At 34.9% G+C, this 22,356-nt stretch overlaps 1 protein-coding gene across 1 annotated transcript in view; it reads left to right on the plus strand.

Moving 5' to 3' along the window:
• The window catches only part of LOC149424542 (uncharacterized), a 277,456-nt gene that overhangs the window by 70,232 nt on the left and 184,868 nt on the right, over positions 1 to 22,356 (plus strand). Inside the window, exon 2 of the mRNA XM_089631074.1 lies at positions 8,555 to 8,704. Within this exon, the coding sequence (XP_089487200.1) occupies positions 8,555 to 8,704 (150 nt within the window). The remainder of the gene's footprint in view (positions 1 to 8,554; positions 8,705 to 22,356) is intronic.

The raw sequence follows: 22,356 nt of genomic DNA on the forward strand, positions 1-22,356 counted from the left end.
GTTAAAATACTTTTTTCGAAATGGTAGATTGATGTTTAGAATTCCGGTTAAAATGACAAACACTTTTAACACTGTCGCTATACGCACGATGGATTTTAATTGATCAAATTTTTTAATTCTAAATTACTTTTTATATATTTTTATAAGAAAATTTATTCCAAATTGTGCAAACTTTTAATTTACTCGACTATTAATAAATTAAATTTTTTCTAACTGTTAATTTTAGAACAAAGATTTAAACGTTTATTATTATCGAATCCTTTTTTTTTGTTTTTGTGTTTCTTTTAACCTAAGATGAAGTATTTATTACTATTATTATTATTTTTTAACCAAATTGACGTTAAATTATAATCTATTTTTAAATATCAATCCGCGAACCCGTTCACTCTAGATTAACGATAAAACTCTCCACTAAATTCTAATGTTTTCACTTTGAATGAAATAATTATTTTTAAATTTTAATAATTCACTTTTAACACTTTTTGCACTATCCACTTTTAACACTTTTAAGCACTTCACACTTTACTTTTAAAGCACTGAGTTTAAACTGTATTTGTTTTACTGTTTGATTTAATTTAACTGACTTATTAAATTTCACTGACTCTAGCACTTGTATTTTTCACAAAATTTTCCTAAGTCCAGGGCTTATTTAAAATTTAACACTTAAAGATTTTTCACTGTTAATCCTACCAAAGACGTAGTACTGCCACGTAACAACTTTTCGAATCCTCGGCGCGACTGTCTCCTGACTGATGTGTTCCATCTTTTATACCCCTCTCAGGTTCCAAAAGACGTATCTGAATTTCTCTTGATGCTTAATTCTATCTCCTATCAACTCGTAAATCCAAACACCCCTCCCATCAATATCGATTGTGCTTCCATAAGATGTTCTGCTTTCCGGCTCTAGGCGGTGGTCAGTTTCCATCTCACAAATCTAAATCGATAGGGTCCGAATCGGGTAAGTCTGTGTTAATCGCCCAAGCTTCCTTTGTCCTGTGTTCATACAAAATGTAGTTAAATTCTCATGATTTTGTGTTCCTTTTTTTTCTCAATTTGCGATAGGTCCGTCCTCAATAATATATATATACATCTCAATTTTATGCATCTCGTGCGAAAAATGCCTAAATCCATGTTGAAATCCCTACTATGCAGTTTAGAATTTCGATTTATCTAAATTCTACTTAATTTCATTGTCACCTATATGAGCTTTTCCATTTTCACCAGTACTTTCTCTCTTAATGCCGCAGATTTGAATTTTTCCTTATCTTTTGGATTTTCTTTTATCCGCGACGTTTTCTTGCACAATTTTCTTCTTTATTCTTATGTCATTTCTCATAACTCTTTAACTAGTTATTTTCCAAGTCGTATTTATTTATTTCACGGATAAATTTGAATTGTATCACTTTTCTCCACTTGGATTATTCTTTATCTCCGTTCTTTACCCTTTCTTTTATCTTTTCTCCACTTTTCCCGATGTGTGTGGTCTCCAGGAAAATTTCATACTTCATCTATTATTAATTAATATATAGTTTTCCACACTTCTATGGGAGATATACCTAATTTGACTCTGGGATATCTGTCACTTTTATTGCCTGATCCAATCTCCGCCCCATCCTCCATCCCTCACTTACAAGATTTCACATAAATTATATGTCTGGACACCTGTTTACGTTTAAAATTTTGGTACCAGACTCGTAAATTTAATTTAATTTCAAACCTATTAATTTTAATCTCTTTTGCTTAATCTAAATACTTCCATAAGGTCCACGTTAAAGTTAATCGCTTTTCTAATCGTTTATTACCTTAACGTAAATAAAAATCATGTTCGGATTTTGATTGTTTATCCTTCAAAATATACATGAGACCGCCAACCTTTTATCTTGTTTCGATCCCTCCGTAATATTGGGTAACTCTAATATATATCTAACCTAATAATCATGAAAAATGTCTACTTTACCTGAATCTAATCTATCGCTATTTGTTTAGTTTTACTGTCTTCTTCTGATACTCGATTTTCACGTCCCTAGGACCTTCGTAGCAGCTAAAATCTCTGTATTTTCCTTCCATTCGGTCGCCGCACTTTTCTAAAATGTCTATTTTTTTGCGAGATTTTCATTCAAGATTGATTTACCAATATGTCCGTTTCATCTTAAATTGATAACGATTAATTTCCATTGTTTCCAAAACTCTCACCTCTCTTTAGTACGATTTTTATCAAACATGACACCCTCCTTCTATCATAAATAATTGTACTACAGTTGAAAATTCTGCCAGTGATTTTCCTTCGCTTTTCCCGTCCTTTTTTATACTATCACGTTTATAATTTTTTTCATTGCATTTTTGTGTGTGCGCTTTACAACTTGTAAAACTTCCAAGCACCCGATTTCAATGGTTCGATACCCCATAAACGTCTCAGTTATTGTAAACAATCCCAGGAGTTTGTCACCTTGAAAGTCGATGTTGACCCTAAAGTGCGTTCACCTCTAATTTCTGTGAGAATCGAAATGTCGTTAATTATCTTTTTTTATTGCCCGATCCACAGTTCATTCCTTTGTCTGTATTTGGTGTACGCCTCTTCGTTCACTGATTGGTTACTCAAAATTTTATAGCTCTTTGTTCAGATCTATTGGTTGACAAAATTCAATATTTGTTTTTAGGCCTAGAAAAGGGGAAGTACCAGTCGTCCTAGACGATTTTACGACATCTCTGCTCTCGTCCCGGAACCTTGATTTAATTTCAACTATTACAGGAGTCTACTGCAAGCAAGCTGGATCAATTCTTTCTCCGCCAGATGTCGTTAGCATGTCCGTTTTCATAAATAATTTGCATATTTTCTTGCAGCTATGGTTTATCTGTTTTTTCTTTCACTTTGATTTAAAGCCTTTCATCACATGTTCCAAACTAGTACCAAACTAGAAAAACTTCTTTGAGACTTTTGATGTTAATCTTGCGTACTGAAAAAATATTTGACAGCATATCTCGTTGTATTCTATCTATGGTGTGCATAAATTTTCTCAAACGTATCGTCTTTAAAATGATTTGCCTGTTCATGGCTAGGCCATTGACATTTATTAGCATAATTATTCTGTCAGTCTCTTCTTGATTCATATTGCTTTTCCTTCATTTCAATGTCATGAATTTTCAAGTATAGTTTGTAAGGCTCCATTAAACGTAATGATTTTATTGCAAATCTATTATTCTTTTCGATCGTAATTGTTTCTTACACAGAGTATATTAATTTTTGATCTGTACTCCAGTCACAATTTAAAAAAAATATATAATATCACTATTATTAGAGGCAATCTCCTCAATATAGTTCAATAAATACTGCCTTTTCTTCGTGTAGTTATACGTTCATGTCTTTCCAAGAAGTTTTAAAATAACTTCGCTCGTTTTTTTGTCTCGTCATTTTTGGCACAATGTGTTGCTGCATCCAAAATGTCAATTTGCATTTTCCGTCCAATATTAGCATATTTTTATCCGGTACAGAGTTACACAGCATAAATATAGTACTGAAGATGGGAACGTAGCGTCATTTCGTATGTAATTTATGAGAACCCATTTTATTATGAACGCCTGATGATTGCCTTATTTTTAAACACCAGGCGTGGTTTGATGTATTTAGAAATATGGGTTACGAATAACTTGACAATATTTGAAAATCTCCTACTACAACCACAGTAAGCTAAAAATGTTGCTTGAGTTGTGATGGAGGACTTAGCCAGCCGAGGAATTGAACACACTACGCCTGAGTGGGACCCAAGCGCGATGTCAACTCGGCCACCGACCGGTCGGTTATATATCGATCAGTATATCTATATATATAAAAATATTTAAAAAAAATATATATTTGTTATATTTGTCAGAATTTCTATAAGTAAGTTTTGATATTCTCCTGACGAAGGAAAGGTACTTCTGAAACCGGTTGAGTGTAATTATTTCTAGGTGTTGGAGTGGGAAGTGAGCAAAAGGGAAGGGGTGATTGAGGGGTTTCTGGGAAAAACATAGCGGCTTGCTGAGAATATGTATCAAATATAAATAAAAGATGGTCAAAAACAAATGTATGTGTTTATATTATAAATTATGGCGAGCCATAAAGTTACAAATATGTAATTAATAAAATGCTTTTATTTTTTCGAGAACAATGAAAAGCATTCAATAAATGTCTTGTCATACTTCATAAGCCACTTTAATATTTAAAACACGTTCCAGTATTAACAATACTTTCTCGAAATATGTATGATATTATATTCGAGTATAAAGGGTTTTAAATTAATGAGTATTTTGCCAAAGTAATATGGCGTGCGGTCTTTAAAACATGGTTGTTTGAATTATATTTTTACAGACACTTTAATTAATGGTTTATTTCAATTTGATTCACTATAGTCAGTGGTTAAGAGTACGTTAAAAATACAGACATACTTTTTGATGCATGTAACAGTGGTGTTATAAGAGGTGGACGGAGAAAGAACACGGGATCGTTGGTATCACATTTTTATCATCATGGAAGGATAATTACGTTTGTAGAATATTTTTATTTTGTCGAGATTATTAAGCTCTTATTGATATTGTAACAAAGCAATGTTTAATTTAATTTTTTAAATAAATGATGCCTTTCCGTGTTAATAATAATTATAACTTAAAGTATAAGAAAAAAATAAAATTTGACAATAGACAAAGGAAAAAAAGAGAATAGTACTCGTGGATTACATTCCTGGAAAATACAACAATATTATTTGCACCATCTCTTTTATCAATGTGATGTAAATAATAAGCTGTGTAAGTAGAGGTCCCAAAAAGGTTCTATCGAATTTCCTCCCCCCTTCTTCTTTCCCCTTTATGGTCAAAATTCCCGTCCTTTGGGTCAACCCCATACGAGAATATTATTAATAAGTAAATGTACTTTATTAACATGAATAACTGAATAATAGTGTTTGTAACAATTAAAAAGATATATTTTAATATTTATATTTTTGAAACTGACAATTTATGGTGGAATTCCATCATAATATATTATAATAAAACAAATATGAAACTTTTTTCACTTTAATTTTATTGACCGTAACCGGTTTCAGATCGTTAAAGCCTTCTTCTGACAGGTATAAAGAGCTAAAACCGGTTATGGTCAATAAAACTAAAGTGGAAAAAAGTTTCATATTTGTTTTATTACAATATAATATATTTTCCTATTTTATTAATTTATATATACACAGGTGGTAATAATTTTATTAGTGAGAGGGGTGCAATTGATTTTTAGAAACAATTCTTTCAAAACGTGTGTCGACTACCATCTGGGACAGCTCTCGTTTTTGGGATTTCATTTCCAAAAGCGCTGAAAACCAAAGAAAAGATACGACCATCCAAACAGTGTAGCCTGTAGCCAATCCAGGATATTGACTCCAAAGCAATAACCAAAATGCTGACAACTCTAGCTCATAAAATAAGGCTTGGTGTACAGGGTCGTTTTTGGATTTATATTAAAATTTCCTCCTCTGAAAGTATTAAAGACCCATCTGGTACATTTGATTATCAAGTGATGGAAAATACTTGGAAAATGATTCAGAAAAGAGTTCTAATGACACGAGGTAAACAATTAAGATTTTGATTATAAATTTAAAATGTTCAATTTATCCAACAGATCATTAAGAAATGTTACTTCCAGCCACCAACTATTTTCGCGTAGAAAAAAATTACATATTTTCAGTATCGAAGAAAGAAATATTTCTAGACGCAAAAAGATAAATCGAAAAACGTATGTAAAGTAGAAAACACTAAAAATCAGAATCCATATTTTCAAACAGTAATGCAAAAAAAGTCTACAACGAACGTAGTGTTCCTTCGCGGCACACCTGACACTTCTCGCATCACACTAGTGTGCCACGGTACACAGTTTGGCAAACACTGTTCAAAATGAACATGCTCTTAGTTCTGACTATAAAATACATTGTGAGCTGATAGGCACGGTAAACTAGAGCTTTAATTCTTCGTTCAAAAACAGCACGTTCCACTTGCGAGTTTTTAATGATGTACATAAATATATAGTCACTTGGTTCTGTATCCGTCCGGAGCGAAGTTCACACTGATGTCGAAAGTAAAGTTGGACTAAAACTAACTTCTCTTTCATGTCACACAAACTGCTTACATTATCTGCATGGTTAGATAATGTTAAAACCACAAAAGGCTGAGTGCAGCGGGTTCAAATGGGAAACATGAATCTATGAAATACATTGTTAAAATAATAAACATACGTATTTCTTCTTCTTCGTGATTAATGAAACAATGCATGTAGGCTAAGACACGGTTAAATAACGGGTTTTCCAATAAGAGGTGTTATTTTGATATTCAATCGTAAAAGATCAATGGTTTCGTTGCTTGTGTGGCGTCTTGTTGAAAATAGACGTTGTACAGATCAACACTATCTAATTCCGGCCATAAAAATCATTAATCATCTCTCGATAGCGATCTATTCACCGTAACTGTAGCTCCAGCCTCATTTTCGAAGAAGTAAGGTACAATGACTCCGCCGGACCATAAACCGCACCAAACAGTCACACGTTGAGGATAGAAAGGCTTTTCAACAATAATTCTTGGGTTTTCCGAGCCCCAGATGCGACAATTTTGCTTGTTGATGAAGCCACCGAGGTGGAAATGGGCCTCATCACTCCAGATGATAGGCATTTGATTCACACAAGTGAATTTTTATAATTGCAATGCATTGTTGTAGCGTGTATTATTATTGTTTTTATTATTGGCGTAGCTTTTACTTGTCAAATGTAAAAAAATGACAGCTTTTTAAAGTAACATCTACCGAAATAGCGGGCTATTCAAAATAACACCTCTTATTGGAAAACCCTGTATATTTAAACGCTACTAAGTCCTGGTGTTGTGTTAAAGGTGTATTTTTGTCTATGATACTGTTTTTGAGATGATTTTTAGAATTCATTAACTTCAAAATAATTAAATTTTTATTTTGACAGTTTATACACATATTTTTTTTTTAATTGGTTTTTTTTAAATAAGTTTATAAAAAAATATGTATATATTGTAAATTTACATTATGGCTTTGTATATTTGAATACAACGGTGCGCAGAAAACACCCCTAAACCCATGGAATGCCATTCCCCCGCTGAACACCGGTTAACACTGTTTTCGTAATAATTTACTTCTTTTTGCAAAATATGGTTTTTGTATATTGTACCGTCTTATTGTATCAATCCTAAGTAGTTTCTCCAGGAAAACTACTTATTTTCAGAGAAACTTTTTTTATGTCTAATGTTATAAAAAAATAATATAATGAAGACAAACGATAATATTTGTGAGTTTTATAATATTGTTCAGCGTTTTTCATAAAATATAAGTCATATTTTGCTTTCCTGACTTTTTAATATCAGAATTATAACAATTGAAAAGGAATTTTGTGAACTGGCTTTTTCACAGATAAAATAAGCATATTTGCAAATGAGGGAACAACAAGTTAAAACAAAATGAAGATGGTTTATTTCTACGCCAAGCAGATAAAAAATATGTCATTATGCTGTGAGCATTTTTTAAGATTCAAAATACCATAAAATCGATTCAAAATAATACCATACGTGAGAGGTTCATGAAAATCAGTCTTCCGGAAATTGTAGATACCTATCTGGAAAAGAAAACTAGAAAGTATTCTCAATTTTCGTGATCTTTGGTAAAAGATTTGACCATACGTTTGTTTTTACAGCGTGCAAAACATTTTAATCGATTTTTCTCCATTTTTACCTACGTGTTATAAAATATTAAATTCTATCACCCAATTCTGCTACCAGCGTCTAAAAAACAAAATTTCCATAAAATTTAAACTCAATCGGGTTTTGAGGAAACTACGTTTAAAGTTTTTGTAAGAACCATTTGATGAGGTTTAAATATAATTATTGATACTTGCGATTAATCAGGCAACACCAAGTCATAACTCTTTCTCTCTCTCTCTCTCTCTCTCGTAAAATGGATAATGGTTAGATAAGGTTTTTCTTCTTCAGTTCTTGCTTTTTGATCTCTTTCGTTGCGTTCTTATTATTAATTTCTAGACAACAATACCCCAAATCCTTAGAATGACAGCGAATCTCATCTTATGGGACTCGATTATTATACTATATATTCAATAGTATAGACATCGAGTATGGAACTCAATTTTATGGTATTTTAAATTTAAAATGCTTCTAACATTATAAAACATATTTTATTGATTTGATTCGCAAACATCGTTTTTTTTTATCTGTGCTAAAGTGCAAATTTCTTTTCAAATGTCAAAATTTTTCAGTCCTAGTACTGTATTTATTTACATTTGATGAATTATTTAAATTCTGCGAAAGAACTGACCCTAAATTTTGGTGAATATAAAGTTAGTAAGACTTTGCAGCTATGGCAAGTAAAATTTATGAACATGCACATAAATTGACTATTTATTTTAAAAGGAATGATAACAAATATCATTTTCGGAAATATTCGATCAATCAAAGTAAAAAAAAACTATTTCTACTGTATTAGAGATGATATTATAAGCTAAATTCTTGTTTTCAGAAAGCAGAAAAGCGTCGAGAGCTCCGGCTCAAGAGGTTCTGGCTGTCAAGCGGCTCGGAGTCAGTGGGCGGCGGGAGCGGGCTCGAGGGCGGCGGGGGGCAGGACGAGCTGCACCCCCCCGGGCCCACCTGCTCGCTGCTCATCACGCAGGTAACTAACCTAACTATACAATACACCACCCACAACCCTCACAATATACCACACAGTGCTGCATTTAAACACAGGGATTAAGGCTGTACTACCAAACAGGGATGGCCAATCTACTTACAATCGAATACAAAATGTATATGCTGTGCATACAATTAAAACTTAATTCTACAGAGGGTTCGGCTAACATTGTTACTTATTTCTTACAACAAACTAAATGTTTTTTTTTTGTGGAAATCAACATGAGGAAAACGTGATGTAACACCCATACAACAACCCACAGTCTGTTTCGGAACAGGATTACGTAGTGAGGAGGACTGTGAATAAACTACTCTACTTTGTATTTTTTTCAAAAATAATTACTAACTAAAACACAAAACACAAAAATATTGTAAGATGTGTGAAGAGTAAAGCACCCTCCGTGGCAGCAGGACGCATCCTAACGCGTCCTCCAACCGCTTTGGATTTTTTTTTTGTATTTTCAAGGGAAATGAGGCAAAATCCCTTAAATTATCCTTTACCTTATAAAATCAATCAAACAACCTTTTTAACTTAAATAAAAATAAACTTAACAACTAGTTATTAGAACTTTATAATATGTGATTTGAATGTAGTGTTTTAAAAGTGAATATTCGAAGATTTTGCTAAAAAATATTCGATATTCGGAACGAACGTCGATCGGTAAATGCACCCCAGATGTTTTCAACGGAATTCTCGGAAACTCTGAAAGCAAGTGTTTTGCTAAGCCCGGGGTAATTTATTATCCCGACCGTCCCTTTTTATTGCGGGCAGAATGCACCACTTCAACAATTACCAGGAACAGGATTACATGGAGATGAATGATGGACTTGCCGAACGTCACAGCAGTGCTGCCAGGGTCTCTTATCTACGTGAGATGTCAGCGCTTTATTAGCAGCAAACACACACCTGGACGGATGACGAACCTCGTGCTGGCACTGTTGGTGGACTCTTTCGCTGCAGCAGCTGGACCAGTTTCCTCACCACCTAGAATTCTTGCTGCCGAGTCTCCATCTTCTATCTTCGTGTCACCTGTTCTTGTACTTCATTTTACTTAACTTCACTATATTTTTGTAATATTTATATTTTTTGTAATACCTGCATCAACTGTAAAGCGCCCCTGAGGTGATATCTCACAAAAGCGACGCTATAAAAATTGTCCAATAAATAAATGCGATGCATTTTGAATTACGACTTTAAAAAAGATTAAAAAAAAAACAATATAAACCAGAAAAGGGAAGACGTATTGTGATTGCTTAAGGTGTAATGCATATTTAAAAAGAATTTTAAATTTGGTTTTATTGTTTATATGTTTCGTGCTTTGTGGTTACTTATTGTAGAATTTATTTACGCGTGATTATGTATTTTTTATGCGGCTAAGAATCTATCCCTCGAAATGCAGTGCAAGGCGAAAGGTCGAGAGAGTCCGGCTAGAGAGGTCTAAAGGCTTCTCTATATCCGCCGCCAACATCTAGACAAACCTTACCACATAAACCCGGGCACACCTGATAAGTTACCAAACATAGCAAACCACTCGGGGAGTCCTATAATAGAGTTATTGGTTTTCCAGTAGGTAAGTGATTCCCGGAGCGGCGGTACCCACACCAGCTTCCCTAATCTGCCAAGGAAAGTGCTATATCCCTTTCAGACCCTGTACTCACTTTTGTGAGGGTAAGTTACTGATTTAATTTCTGACGGTGCAATGCTTCTATGGGTGTGTGACCAGTCTCGATCGTTTGTGAGCATGGCTGGGTACTTGAAAAATATTTTTTAATTGGGTAAAATTTCTATGCGGTGGCAACACCAGGATTCTTTTGTTGCACTTTTATGACCGTTCGATAAAGTCTTGTCGGTCTCCCTGTTTTTGCTCATAACTTTGCTTTTATTCAACTTCTTTCAATTGTTATTGAAGTTATCGTTGGTCATGAGTGTAGTTAACAATAGTGTAGCTCTATTACAAGTTAAAAGTGTATTTTGTATTGATTAGATACATTTGAATTTTACAACTCACGTTTGTGAGCTCTGGTTCTCTACCCTGCCAATGTAAGTAATGTATCGGATAAGATATTTGTATTCATTAAATAAAATGCCTTTGTTTTTACTGTGGTTTTATGATTTGTATTTTATTTACAGACCATGGAGAATCTTATAAATGATCCAGATGCCATTACTGACTTGCTTATGAACGGAAATGAATCAGATATTGAGTTATTTAGCAATGATGATAACGAAGATGAATGGACCCCACAAAATAGAACCGTAAGCAGTTCATCTGATTCTGAGCCAGACGAAGAACTGGATAATCAACCACCAGCACAAAGAAACTACCAGTGGAGGAAAAGATCTTTTGTGAGAAAGACAACAACACCAACATTGAAAGTACCATCTCAAGTAATATCACCAGTCGCATTCTTTGAGAGGTATTTTACGCAGGAGCTTTTTGAGCTGGGAGCGAAACACACTGCACAATATTATTTAAATAAAACTGGAAACATACTGAAAACTTCTGCTTCTGAAATAAAAAAGTTTTTTGGTATAAATGCCCTGATTGTCTGTATTAAATTTCCGAGGATCAATCTATATTGGCATTCTCGATTTCGATTTGATCCGATTGCATCAGCAATGAGTCGTGACAGATTTTTTATGTTCCGCGTCAATTTACTCTTCGTTGACACATTTGCTGAAAATGCAGGCCATGCTAGTAATATTTTTTGGAAAATTGATCCAGTCATAAAAGCAGTGAGAGACAGATGTCTTTCTATTGAGAGAGACTTTGGGTTTTACTCAATTGACGAGCAAATGATACCATTTCTAGGAAGATGTGCCGTTCGCCAATTTGTAAGAAACAAACCTCGTCCAACCGGACTGAAAAATTTCGTAATGACTAGTTCCAATGGAACAGTGTTGGATTTCGAGATATACCAAGGTGCGAATACACCATTACCCGATCGAACATAACTCTGCCAGAAGAAAGCTCTGTCTTCTTCGATCGTTATTTCACAACAATGCCTTTATTTGATAAACTCAAGGAGAAAAAAAATTATAGCACAGGCACCATTATGCCTAACAGATTTAAGGGCTTCAAGTTTACCCCAGATAAACAAATGAAGAGAGGGGATTTTGAAGAAATATGCCGATCAGAAGATGCTGTTTCTATTGTGAAATGGAAAGACAACAAATCTATTCTAATGGCATCTTCCTTTGTAGGTAGTACGCCCAGTAATCAAGTTGAAAGATGGGATAAAACTGAAAAAAAACACATACAAGTTCAGCGCCCAGCTGTTGTAAAACTATACAATGAAAAAATGGGTGGAGTCGATAGTTGTGATCAAAGTCTGGAATGTTACAGGACTTGGGTCAAGACAAAGAAATGGACGTTAAAAGTAATTATTCATATGTTTGACTTAGCTATCGTATATAGCTGGAATGAGTACAGAAGAGTTTGCAACGAAAATAATTACAGAAAAAAGATATACTGGACCTGCTGGATTTTAGGCTGACGATTGGAGAGTATTTGCTTGGAGGACTGCCACCCAAACGAAAATTTGATGCAGATGCTGAAACGAGCACCCAAATAATACAGTCACCTTCAAAAAGATACCAACCAGCTGCAATTCCATTTGAAGACAAGAGGTACGACGGGTATGAGCACTGGCCCATTGTCGAATCTCTCAAAGCTCCAAGGTGTTGCAGGCTGGAGGGATGTTCAAAGCGATCTCGCACCAAATGTATAAAATGTGATGTCTACTTATGCCTATCAAAAGATGTCAACTGTTTCTTAAAGTTTCATCGCAAATAATCATTGATTTTTGATAACTCACTTCGAATATTTTGTTAAACCAGTATCTCTTTTTGGAAATTGTTGAGACCCAGTACTCACAATTGTGAGTATGGCTTTTCCATGAAAAATTGATTAATAAAAAATATAAAAAAAATCTTTTTTTCTTTTTTTGTTACCCATAATCACATTACTACAACGAAAAACTAAAAATTGTTTGTCAACTAGGCTCGGGTCTGAAAGGGATATATCGTGGTATATCGCAAATTACAACAAACTCTGCAACTCGCCTTGTACCTCAGTTTTAAAATAAAAGTGTGCCTTATGTGTCACTTGAGTACGGCTGTGCAAAATAGAAAGAGAGAGAGAACCGCTTGTTCACCGCATGACAAAATATCCGAAGGACTCAGATTTTAGACAATGAGCATATTTTCCTTTCGATTATTATTTTAAAAATATCTGACATTGGTTTGCCATCCCTTCACTAAAATAAGGCTCTTTGTATGTATGTTGTATTCTACCGTAAACTTTTGAAGGTAGTACAATATGATACGGCATTGCTCTTTTCTCTGCAATAAGAGATTATTTTGTGGAAAATAATCCCGACACTACTACGAAATCTATAAAATAATACCCGACGTGATTCTGTAAATTTTACTGTTTTACATATTTGTAGAAACTGACAAAAATATATGAATTTTATATGCCAAAACACAAAATATTGCGACAGGACAATTGAGGTACAAAACGTTTTCTTTATTGATAAACCGATAAGTGGACGCAAGAGGGAGTAGGTATAATACTATTATTTGAAGGTTATTGTTGTTGGTTTCTTCAGAAATAAAGTTTTGCAAAATTTGTTTAAAATGGTTATCTTCAGAGGTAGTTATATTTATTATTTTGAACATATCATTCCACAAAATAAATATATCTACGTCTTAAGTTACAAATAGTTATCTTCGGAGGAAGATATATTTATTATTTTGAACACATCATTTCACAAAATGTTAAATTTCCCAAACCCTATTAGTTTATTCGTGCTCAGTGGAAATCGACCGATAAAATAGTTGTGTAATATATAAATAATATTCCCACATCCAACAATATAGTAGCTACTAGCAGCTAACTAAAATGGGTTGTATATTCATTCCAGCTAAAATAATTACATAATTATCTTCAAAATTTAATTGTTTTGATGTTACAAAAAAAAGTATTGAGTTTTAAAAAGTAAAATACCATTGATAGCAATTAATAAATACTCCTCAAAACAATATGCGTTAAGTTTGTAGACTTATTGCAATTTAATAAAAAAAATATTACAACTTTCTTCTTATTATATCCGACATTTTACTCAGAAATTAATAGTGGTATAGGTAATAAAAAATATAGCAATTTGTTCTCATTGTAAGGACCTATATAGGTAGAATTTAAATATATCGTCCGTAAGTGGCCTACGGTTTGATAATGCCTTTAGAAGGAGAAACAGCTGTCACGCGTAATAATAATTACGGGGCAGTACTTGATTATTAATAAACTTTTTTTAAATTGCGTAATAATGTTGTTTAATATATAAAACAATAATTTAAATTTCAGATGATGTTCTACAAATTATACTTGATAACAATTCTTGCCAAACGTAAGATTTTGGGCAATTGATTTCATAAAATAATTTTATAGCAATGTATTTTTCTCAAGTAAACGCGAAAATTAGCACCGTTAGTGAAATTTTTAAACTATGTCAGTTCAAACTCATTATTTGAAAACGTGCGTATTATTTATTTCAAGCGAAAAATCATTTCTAAAAAAAAAACAGAAAAAGATTTTCTTTAAATTATATACAAACGCCGATCACGGGAAATAGAAGTCATGAAATCCTAACAATACTAACCAGAAATATATATTTAATTTAAAACTCTGTAACGGTGAGCTCTGTCATAATGAAAGTAACCTAATTCGATAATTCGTTAAATCTTGATCTATGAAACTTTTCTTCTTCTTTCGTACGGTGGAGGGGTCAGAAGGGAACATCTAGGTTAGTGAGCCAGTCTAGGGCCTCAGGCGTCGTCCTGCGGACTCATTAATCCCGCCAGGGTATGAACGCAGCGGGCAGTTTTGACCACACGTTCGGTGGTCTGCACCGCACCGCATTCACACAACGCCTACTCTTCAAGGCACCATCTGTGTATCACGTGGGCACGGTTACTGTGGGAGGATCTTATCCTTTTGATACCGGACATGAGTTTAGGAGGCAGTGAGAATCCAGGCTGTCTCTCAGTGGGGTAAACGAGATGGGCATTTCTCACGTCGGCTGATTGCCACTCAGGGTTCCACCAATCTTCCGGAGCGAGAGGCAATTGGAGGAGAATCGTACTTTGAAACACCCATTTGATTAATAAAAATATGATAATTTCAAGTTGTGCGTTTCTTACATTTTAAGGTTAATCAAAAATTAAGTTAGGTAATGGTAAGAGTTGGTGTAACGGAAGAGTATTGACGGCCTCCGTGTTCGTGGGGTATGGCTCTCGACTAGCAATCCGGAGGTCGCGGGTTCAAATCACGGCTTGAACAAATAATCTATACCTAATTATTTTTATTATTTCACATTTTAATGATTTTTAATAAAAATGTATGTTTGGAAGATACTCTCAGTATCACCCTGGTGTGAGACCACCATTTAAATTAGACACGACTTTAGCCATGTTTGGTGACCAGATTTGAATATCCAGGTACTTCCTTACCTTCCTTTTCCCCATCCCCACTACCTAGAGCATCACAACATACCCCAAATGAGGACGCCATAGTCTAACAGGATGCATGCGGTTGGGCCAGTTGGGAATTAGTAAATGAATGTGAATGAAGAGAGGACTACGTTACAGATGGTGACCGGATAAATCATCAAAATGATAATTCATCACATCTTTAAAAAGTTATATAAAGTCATGAAAAGTGATGAAACAAAAACTTCATTAACTGGGTTAAGTAGGTTTGGTTAGGTTAGGTTAGGTTTAAATATATTTTTTTCATCGTTTCAAATGACTTTATATCACTTTTTAAAGGTGTGTTGTGTTATCATGGAACCGTGACATATATATGACTGACAATGATGACATAGTTGACAGGAGAACCATCTCATCTGCCTACCCCAGCGGTGATACGATGTGTTGGGTAGTTAGTTAGGTATTTAGTTATTCAAATAATGTATTCGAATCTTCGGGAAAGTCGGGTTATAAAACAAATTGCCGTTTCCTATGACGCACCACTTCGAGCCAATAATCTGTCCCAGATAGCCCACTTGGCCAGATTATTCGCAACGCGATGCGACTCGATGCGATGCGACGTGCCGCGTGCGTAGGGTCTCCGATATCCAGGGGGCTATTTCAACCATGTAACTAATGTGATTTGGGTCATTTCCTCTATTTGACACGGGCCGTGATGCAGAATGACACAATCTTTCTAATAACACATTTTTTTTTTTTTTTTTTTTTTTTTTATTAACAAAATTTTTGATACATATACAATTCAGGTACATACATAGTAATATAGAATGAAAGAGTAACAAAAAAATCCCACAAAGGCGAAGCCTGAGCGTGGGTATTATAGTGTAAGGATAAAACAGTGGTGTTTAAAATATAGTTTTTTTTTAAACTTGTTAAATGTATCTATAGAGATCAATGTGATTGGTTTTTTTTTTTTTTAGAGAAGTTTCTATTTTTTCTTTTTTTTTTTTTTTAAATTTACAAACATTGAGGACCCGCATGCAATAAGACGACATATATTACAAACAATTTATAATTTTTTTTTTTTTTTTTTTTTGTGCGATTCAGGCACCTATAAGAAGATTAAAAACAACCCCACCAACAAGATTGACATAAAGACAAGGGAACTAGTGAAAGCTTCTAGCATCAGGAAAGAGGATTGGTCTAAGCTTTTTGTAAAAGCCTCTAGAACTCCTGCCCTGTATGCTCTCCCAAAAATACATAAAAAGGAAATCCCAATGAGACCGATTGTCAGCGCTATTGGCGCTCCTACATACAAACTTTCCCAATACCTCTCAAGATTACTGCAGATGCAAACTGGTAAAACTGAATCGTGGATTAAGGATTCAACAGATCTGATAAGTAAGCTCAAGAAAGTTACGACTGAGGAAGGAGATATTCTGGTCAGCTTTGACGTCGTGTCACTTTTCACAAATGTGCCTCTAGAAGACTCCATGACAATGCTCAGGGAGATATATGAGGAAGACATTTGCAAACTTTTTGAACACTGCCTCAAAACGGGATACTTTGCATTTCAGGGTGAACTATTTGAGCAATTGGAGGGAGTTGCGATGGGCAGTCCGTTATCGCCAGTACTAGCCAACTTTTTTATGGAGAAGTTTGAAGAAGTGGCACTCGACACAGCTTCGGCTGTCCCTAAAGTATGGTGGCGCTACGTCGACGATGTCTTCGCCATTTGGCCTCATGGAACGGAGAAACTAAACGAATTCCTGGACCATCTTAATTCTCTCCACAGCAAAATTAAATTCACAATGGAACTGGAAAACGAAGATAAAATCCTGCCCTTTCTAGATGTGGAGGTGATGCGGAAACACGATGGTAGCCTAGGGCATACTGTATATAGGAAACCAACCCATACGAATCGGTACTTACACGCTGATTCGCACCACCAACCAGCGCAGAAGAGAGGACTTATTCATACATTGGTGACCCGAGCGACCAGAATATGCGAAGAACATAAAATCGGAGCGGAACTTACGAAGCTGACCGATGCACTGGAGCGTAACGGCTACCCAGCAAGTCAGACAAGGCAAATCATAAGAGCCAAATCTGCACCAAACGAAGACAGAGTTGAACAAGAGTCGAAAGGCTGTGCCTTCCTGCCTTATGTGCACAATGTGACAGACAAAATTGCCAAGCTTTTGAGAAAGGAAAATATCAAGACTGTCTTCGGAACAACAACAAAGATACAGGACTTACTGAGGTCTGCAAAGACTAAGTTTCCTCTGGAAACAGATGGAGTGTATAAACTCAGCTGTTCCGGATGTGACAAGGTCTATGTAGGCCAGACAGAGCGGACTATCTCCAAAAGAATTTCGGAACACTTCAGAGCTTGTAAACTCGGCCACCCTGACAAATCGGCAATTGCCGAGCATTTGATTGACACCGGGCATTACTTTGGATTTGTTCCTGAAATCCTGGGGAGACCGAAAACTTATAGAGCACGGCTGATTACGGAGGCCATTGAAATTCATAAAAATCCCGTAAACATTAATAGAGACGATGGAGCTAAGCTTAATAGTTCTTGGTATCCGGTAATTGACGGATACACCAGAGCTAAACGAAGAAAACCACTTTAAATAAAAAAATGATACGTTAATGTTAGCTCAGAGGGTTGGAGCTGGCAACACGGTATCACAACCTCATACTTAAGCTCACATTTTAACACAACCTCAAATAAGACATCTGCCCTGATGATGGACACTGCAATGCTGTCCGAAACGTTGCCTAAAGAAGGAGTTAGCGCAACACGGCATAATACCCCAAAAACAAATAACAAAAATACTTTTGGCCGTGAAAATCTTAAATCATAATTTATAATTTAATAATTATGTATTACCTTACATATTTTTTTCTAATTTCATATTCCCAAATTAAATCAAATTTAATTGACGGGGTTAAATAATTCTTCATTTTTCTGTTGTTTTGAATGTTTTTTTTTAGTGTTGTGTTTTTGAGGGGAAGTAAGAAGGTTTTTGTTTGTGATGTTTTATATTTTATAATAATACAGGAATGAATCAGCATAATTAAAATTTCTTTTGTATGTATGTACTTGTACTTACTAACTTTTTAAATTTTAAAAGTCCTTTACATCTCGTACCTATTTCATTGCGTAATTTTAAGTAGTTTTGTTTGACCTGTGTACGGGACGTGTTTGCTTGTACAAAAAAAGACTGTAAATAATAAGCACCGGCACACATCAGCCCTCTATCCAAACCATCATAAAAAAAGACGATTCAAATCAAAATTCACATTTTAATTAGATGAATTGTACTGATATACAAAACGTACAGAGGGGTGTAGCTTATAGGTACTTCCGATTTCTTACAGCCAACCCAATTTACAAGAAATCGTTATATGTATTTCAGTACAACTGGGTTTTAATACACAGATAGAAACTGAGACAATCGGAATTCTTTCAGCGACAATTGGACCACATTGTGCATCTTCGCGCCATACGATACAGCGAATGACACAGACAACTGCTGCAGCAGTGGCCAGTTCAATTGGTAGCCAGCAGAAATTGGTCAGCCTTTAGGTTATCAACAGCGGTGGCAAGCATCAGGAAGGATTGGCCAGCCTCTAGGTTGTCAGCATCAAAGACCAGCAATCGGCAGCAGCAGGAATTGGCCAGCCTCTAGGTGATCAGCAGCACTGGCTAATTCAGTCGGTAGCCAGCAGGTATTGGCCAGACTATAGGTTGTCAGCATCAATGACCAGCAATCGGCAGCAGCAGGGATTGGCCAGCCTCTAGGTGATCAGCAGCACTGGCTAATTCAGTCGGTAGCCAGCAGGTATTGGTTAGCCTATAGGTTGTCAGCATCACTGGCTTGTTCAGCCGGTAGCCAGAAGGAATTGGCCAGCCTCTAGGATCAACAGCGGTGGCCAGTTCAGTCGGTAGCCTGCAGGAATTCAGCGGCGGCATGGTCATTTCATTATAAGGGCCGGCACACGTAGACGCCCCATTATTGTAATGATGACAGATACGTCTGGCTCATCTGATAGAGTGCCGGCAGTAAACAGCTCGTTGCACATAGTTGTAATCTTTAAAATGATTGTGTCGTGATGGAGGAACAGAAGCAAATACAGTTTTCAGTTGACACTCAGAAATTGTAAGAACAGATCGCGTTGCTACCGGCGTAGTTTTAAAACTTAAATCCGCCAATATTTTGTTTTAATGGACTTTTTATAATATCTCCTACAAGCGTTTATGTGACGTCAACTTGCAAAAACATCTTTACGTTTTCAAATGCAGTAAAATGTGGTACGAATAATATTTGGCCCAGTAACAGCTTTTTGGCTTTGTCAATATTTTATCGAACAATCAAAATAGGGTTATCGAACTGTTTCACGTTCGATCCAGTTGTTTTGCCGCCTGGTAACAGATTGATGCATTTTTCAACTGGTAAATATTATGATTTGGAAAAAGGGGTCATCAAACTTGCAGTTGTGAAACTTTAGCCGCACTCGATATTAAATGCAAAAAAATCATTGTTCATGTTCGATACAACCTGTATAAAGATTAAATCAACAGAAAAGATGTTACACAATTTTACAACACTTCAAATATTAAATATTTTGGGAAAATTAAAAAAAAACATGTTTCATCATTTAGTAAGGTTACAGAATGTAAAATGTTCTGATCCGAAAGGATTGGGTATTTCGGACAACTTTTTCCAACAAAACTTGACAACTTAAGTCAAAACGAGCTGTTTCTGTCAAAAAAACTGAAGCATACCGAAGAAATGTCCCGTGATTAATTTACTATAAGCTAAAAGAAAATTCGTGTTGTTATTTTTTTTTTATTTACACAATAGAAGGCAATAGAGAATTATTTGAAAGTGGCGAAAAGTAAACTGCGGGGGCACAAAGTAACCCACTCCGTCTTACATCTCAAAGTTTTTTTTCAATAATGTCAATAATCGCATCTATGTGATAACGTATGTTGTTAGTGGAGCATTTCAATGCGAACCGATGAGCGAATTTCGTTCAAGATGTTTCAATAAGATGGATCGATTTTAATATTAAATAAGACAATGATATTTGTTAAAAACTTTTGATTTCTTGATTAAATCAGTTATTTAGAACATGGCAATTGTGTATATAATTATAACCGGTTGGTGGCTGAGTTGACATCGCGCTTGGAATCCACCCAGTGTGTTCAATTGGCTAGATAAGTCCTCTATCACAACATAAGTAACATTTTCCACTTACTATGGTGGTAGTAAGAGATTTTAAAATATAGTCAGGTTATTTGTAACCGGGTAATGTTCTATTTCATAAAAAAAAATTGTGAAAGATAATAAGAAAGTCTTCGGCGGCACAACTCCATTGGATGGTCTAATCTTTTGATGACATCTCCATACCTTTTTATCTCATCCTTCAGCTGTTGAATGTGTTTGGCTTGTTGGCATGGACCTTACTCTTGAGATAATCCCAAAGGAAGAAGTCCAAAGGCGTGGCACGATTTTGCTGGCCAATTGACTTTGCTGAATCGAGAGATGATGGGACCTGGGAACTTCTAATTCAATAAATCCATAGTTGGATTAGCTGTTTGGTATGTGGCGCCGTCCTGTTGAATCCACAAATCTTCAATATTCATTGAATCCAATTCAGGCCATAAAAAATTGATTGATCGCTGACCAAAAAAAATCGCGAAATGCGTTTTTTGCTTGAATGACTATTTTAGTAAAAAGCTTCAATAACTTTTGAATATTTTGTTCGATTTTTAATCTTTCCATGGTTGAAATTGCCAAATTACATATCAAATGTCCAAACCAGATGTCAAAAATTATTTGACGTTTATGCCATATTCACATTTAACATCGGTCCAAGCTATTGGAAAACCCTTTGTATGGGAAAGTATAAATAAAAACACTTTTTAGTATACGAAAAAGCCACGAGCCGCTACTGATTTGCAGATGTAAATAATCGTAAGACAAAAGAAAAAAGAGATACAGAAAGGTTTGGAGAACCTGGGTGTTAAGATTTCATAATTAATCAAAGAAACGTCGTTAAAAGAAAAGCTTTCATTAAAAACTGTCGTATTTTTTAAATGTATCATCGGCTAAAAACGGCTATTCAACAGCATTATGTTGCTCTTTATGTTATGTGTATTATACTTTTGTTTAAACGGTAACCAATAAGATAAAAATGTTGCTCAGCTTTCAAGTACCGATATAAGCTGGTCTTATCATTACATTTGCATATTAACTGCCTAATGAAAGTATTATTTTGAGCGCAGCATCCACAAAAACAAATTAAAGGTATGAAAATTTGTTACTTACTTCAAACAAGTTGAAATTGAAAAAATAAAATAAAGTGTTCATTTAGAGTTTATAATTGGAAAATGTCGAGGTCTAGGGGGTATTTTGTATTACAGACGGTGAGATTATTTAAGATTAAGCAATCACATTTAACCGTGAGCCGTAAACTGAGGTAGGTAGCGACAAATGTTTCGTCTGTATTCAAAAGCAACAGTTGAGTTTCTGTTTCATTTGTATATTGTGCCGCACACACATTCATATCATGTTGACTTGATTCAATTTATTGATTACAAATATTTTAGTTTCAGTTGTAACTATCGAACCCTTTTCACGCGGCTGTCAACACGTAGTATGTTTTACAAAATGTAAACCCGCCGAGCATAAATTTTAAGTCAAGGAGAAAAGTATTTGTATTGGTTTTAATAATTACTGTCTCTGTAGCAGAAAATGTAAGGGGAAGACTTTTATTATGAAGGAAAAGGTTAGGTCAAAGGTTAGACAAACATATAAGCAGAAGGGATATTGCTCAACGAATAGGTACGAAATGAAACACAAAGTTGATGAAAATATATCTTCTTTGAGCATTAGACCTGATGCTTTTGATACTTTATGGGATTCATAGCTTTGTAGCGTTTTTTTATAATCTTTGTGGGAATTAATAATAATACAATGCTAGTTTAATCTTACAATATATAGAAAGTATTCGATTAAAATATGAGGAAAATAAAATCAATACGACAAAGATTGCCTTAATGTGAAAAATCGAGCATGCAAAAATCACTTCTGCTTTGGGGTTGTTGACAACTTTCCAATGAT

This window comes from Hesperophylax consimilis, chromosome 4 (genome assembly GCF_061612785.1).
Source record: "Hesperophylax consimilis isolate HC1 chromosome 4, BYU_Hcon_1.0, whole genome shotgun sequence".
In the NCBI taxonomy this organism is placed as follows: Eukaryota; Metazoa; Arthropoda; class Insecta; order Trichoptera; family Limnephilidae; genus Hesperophylax; species Hesperophylax consimilis.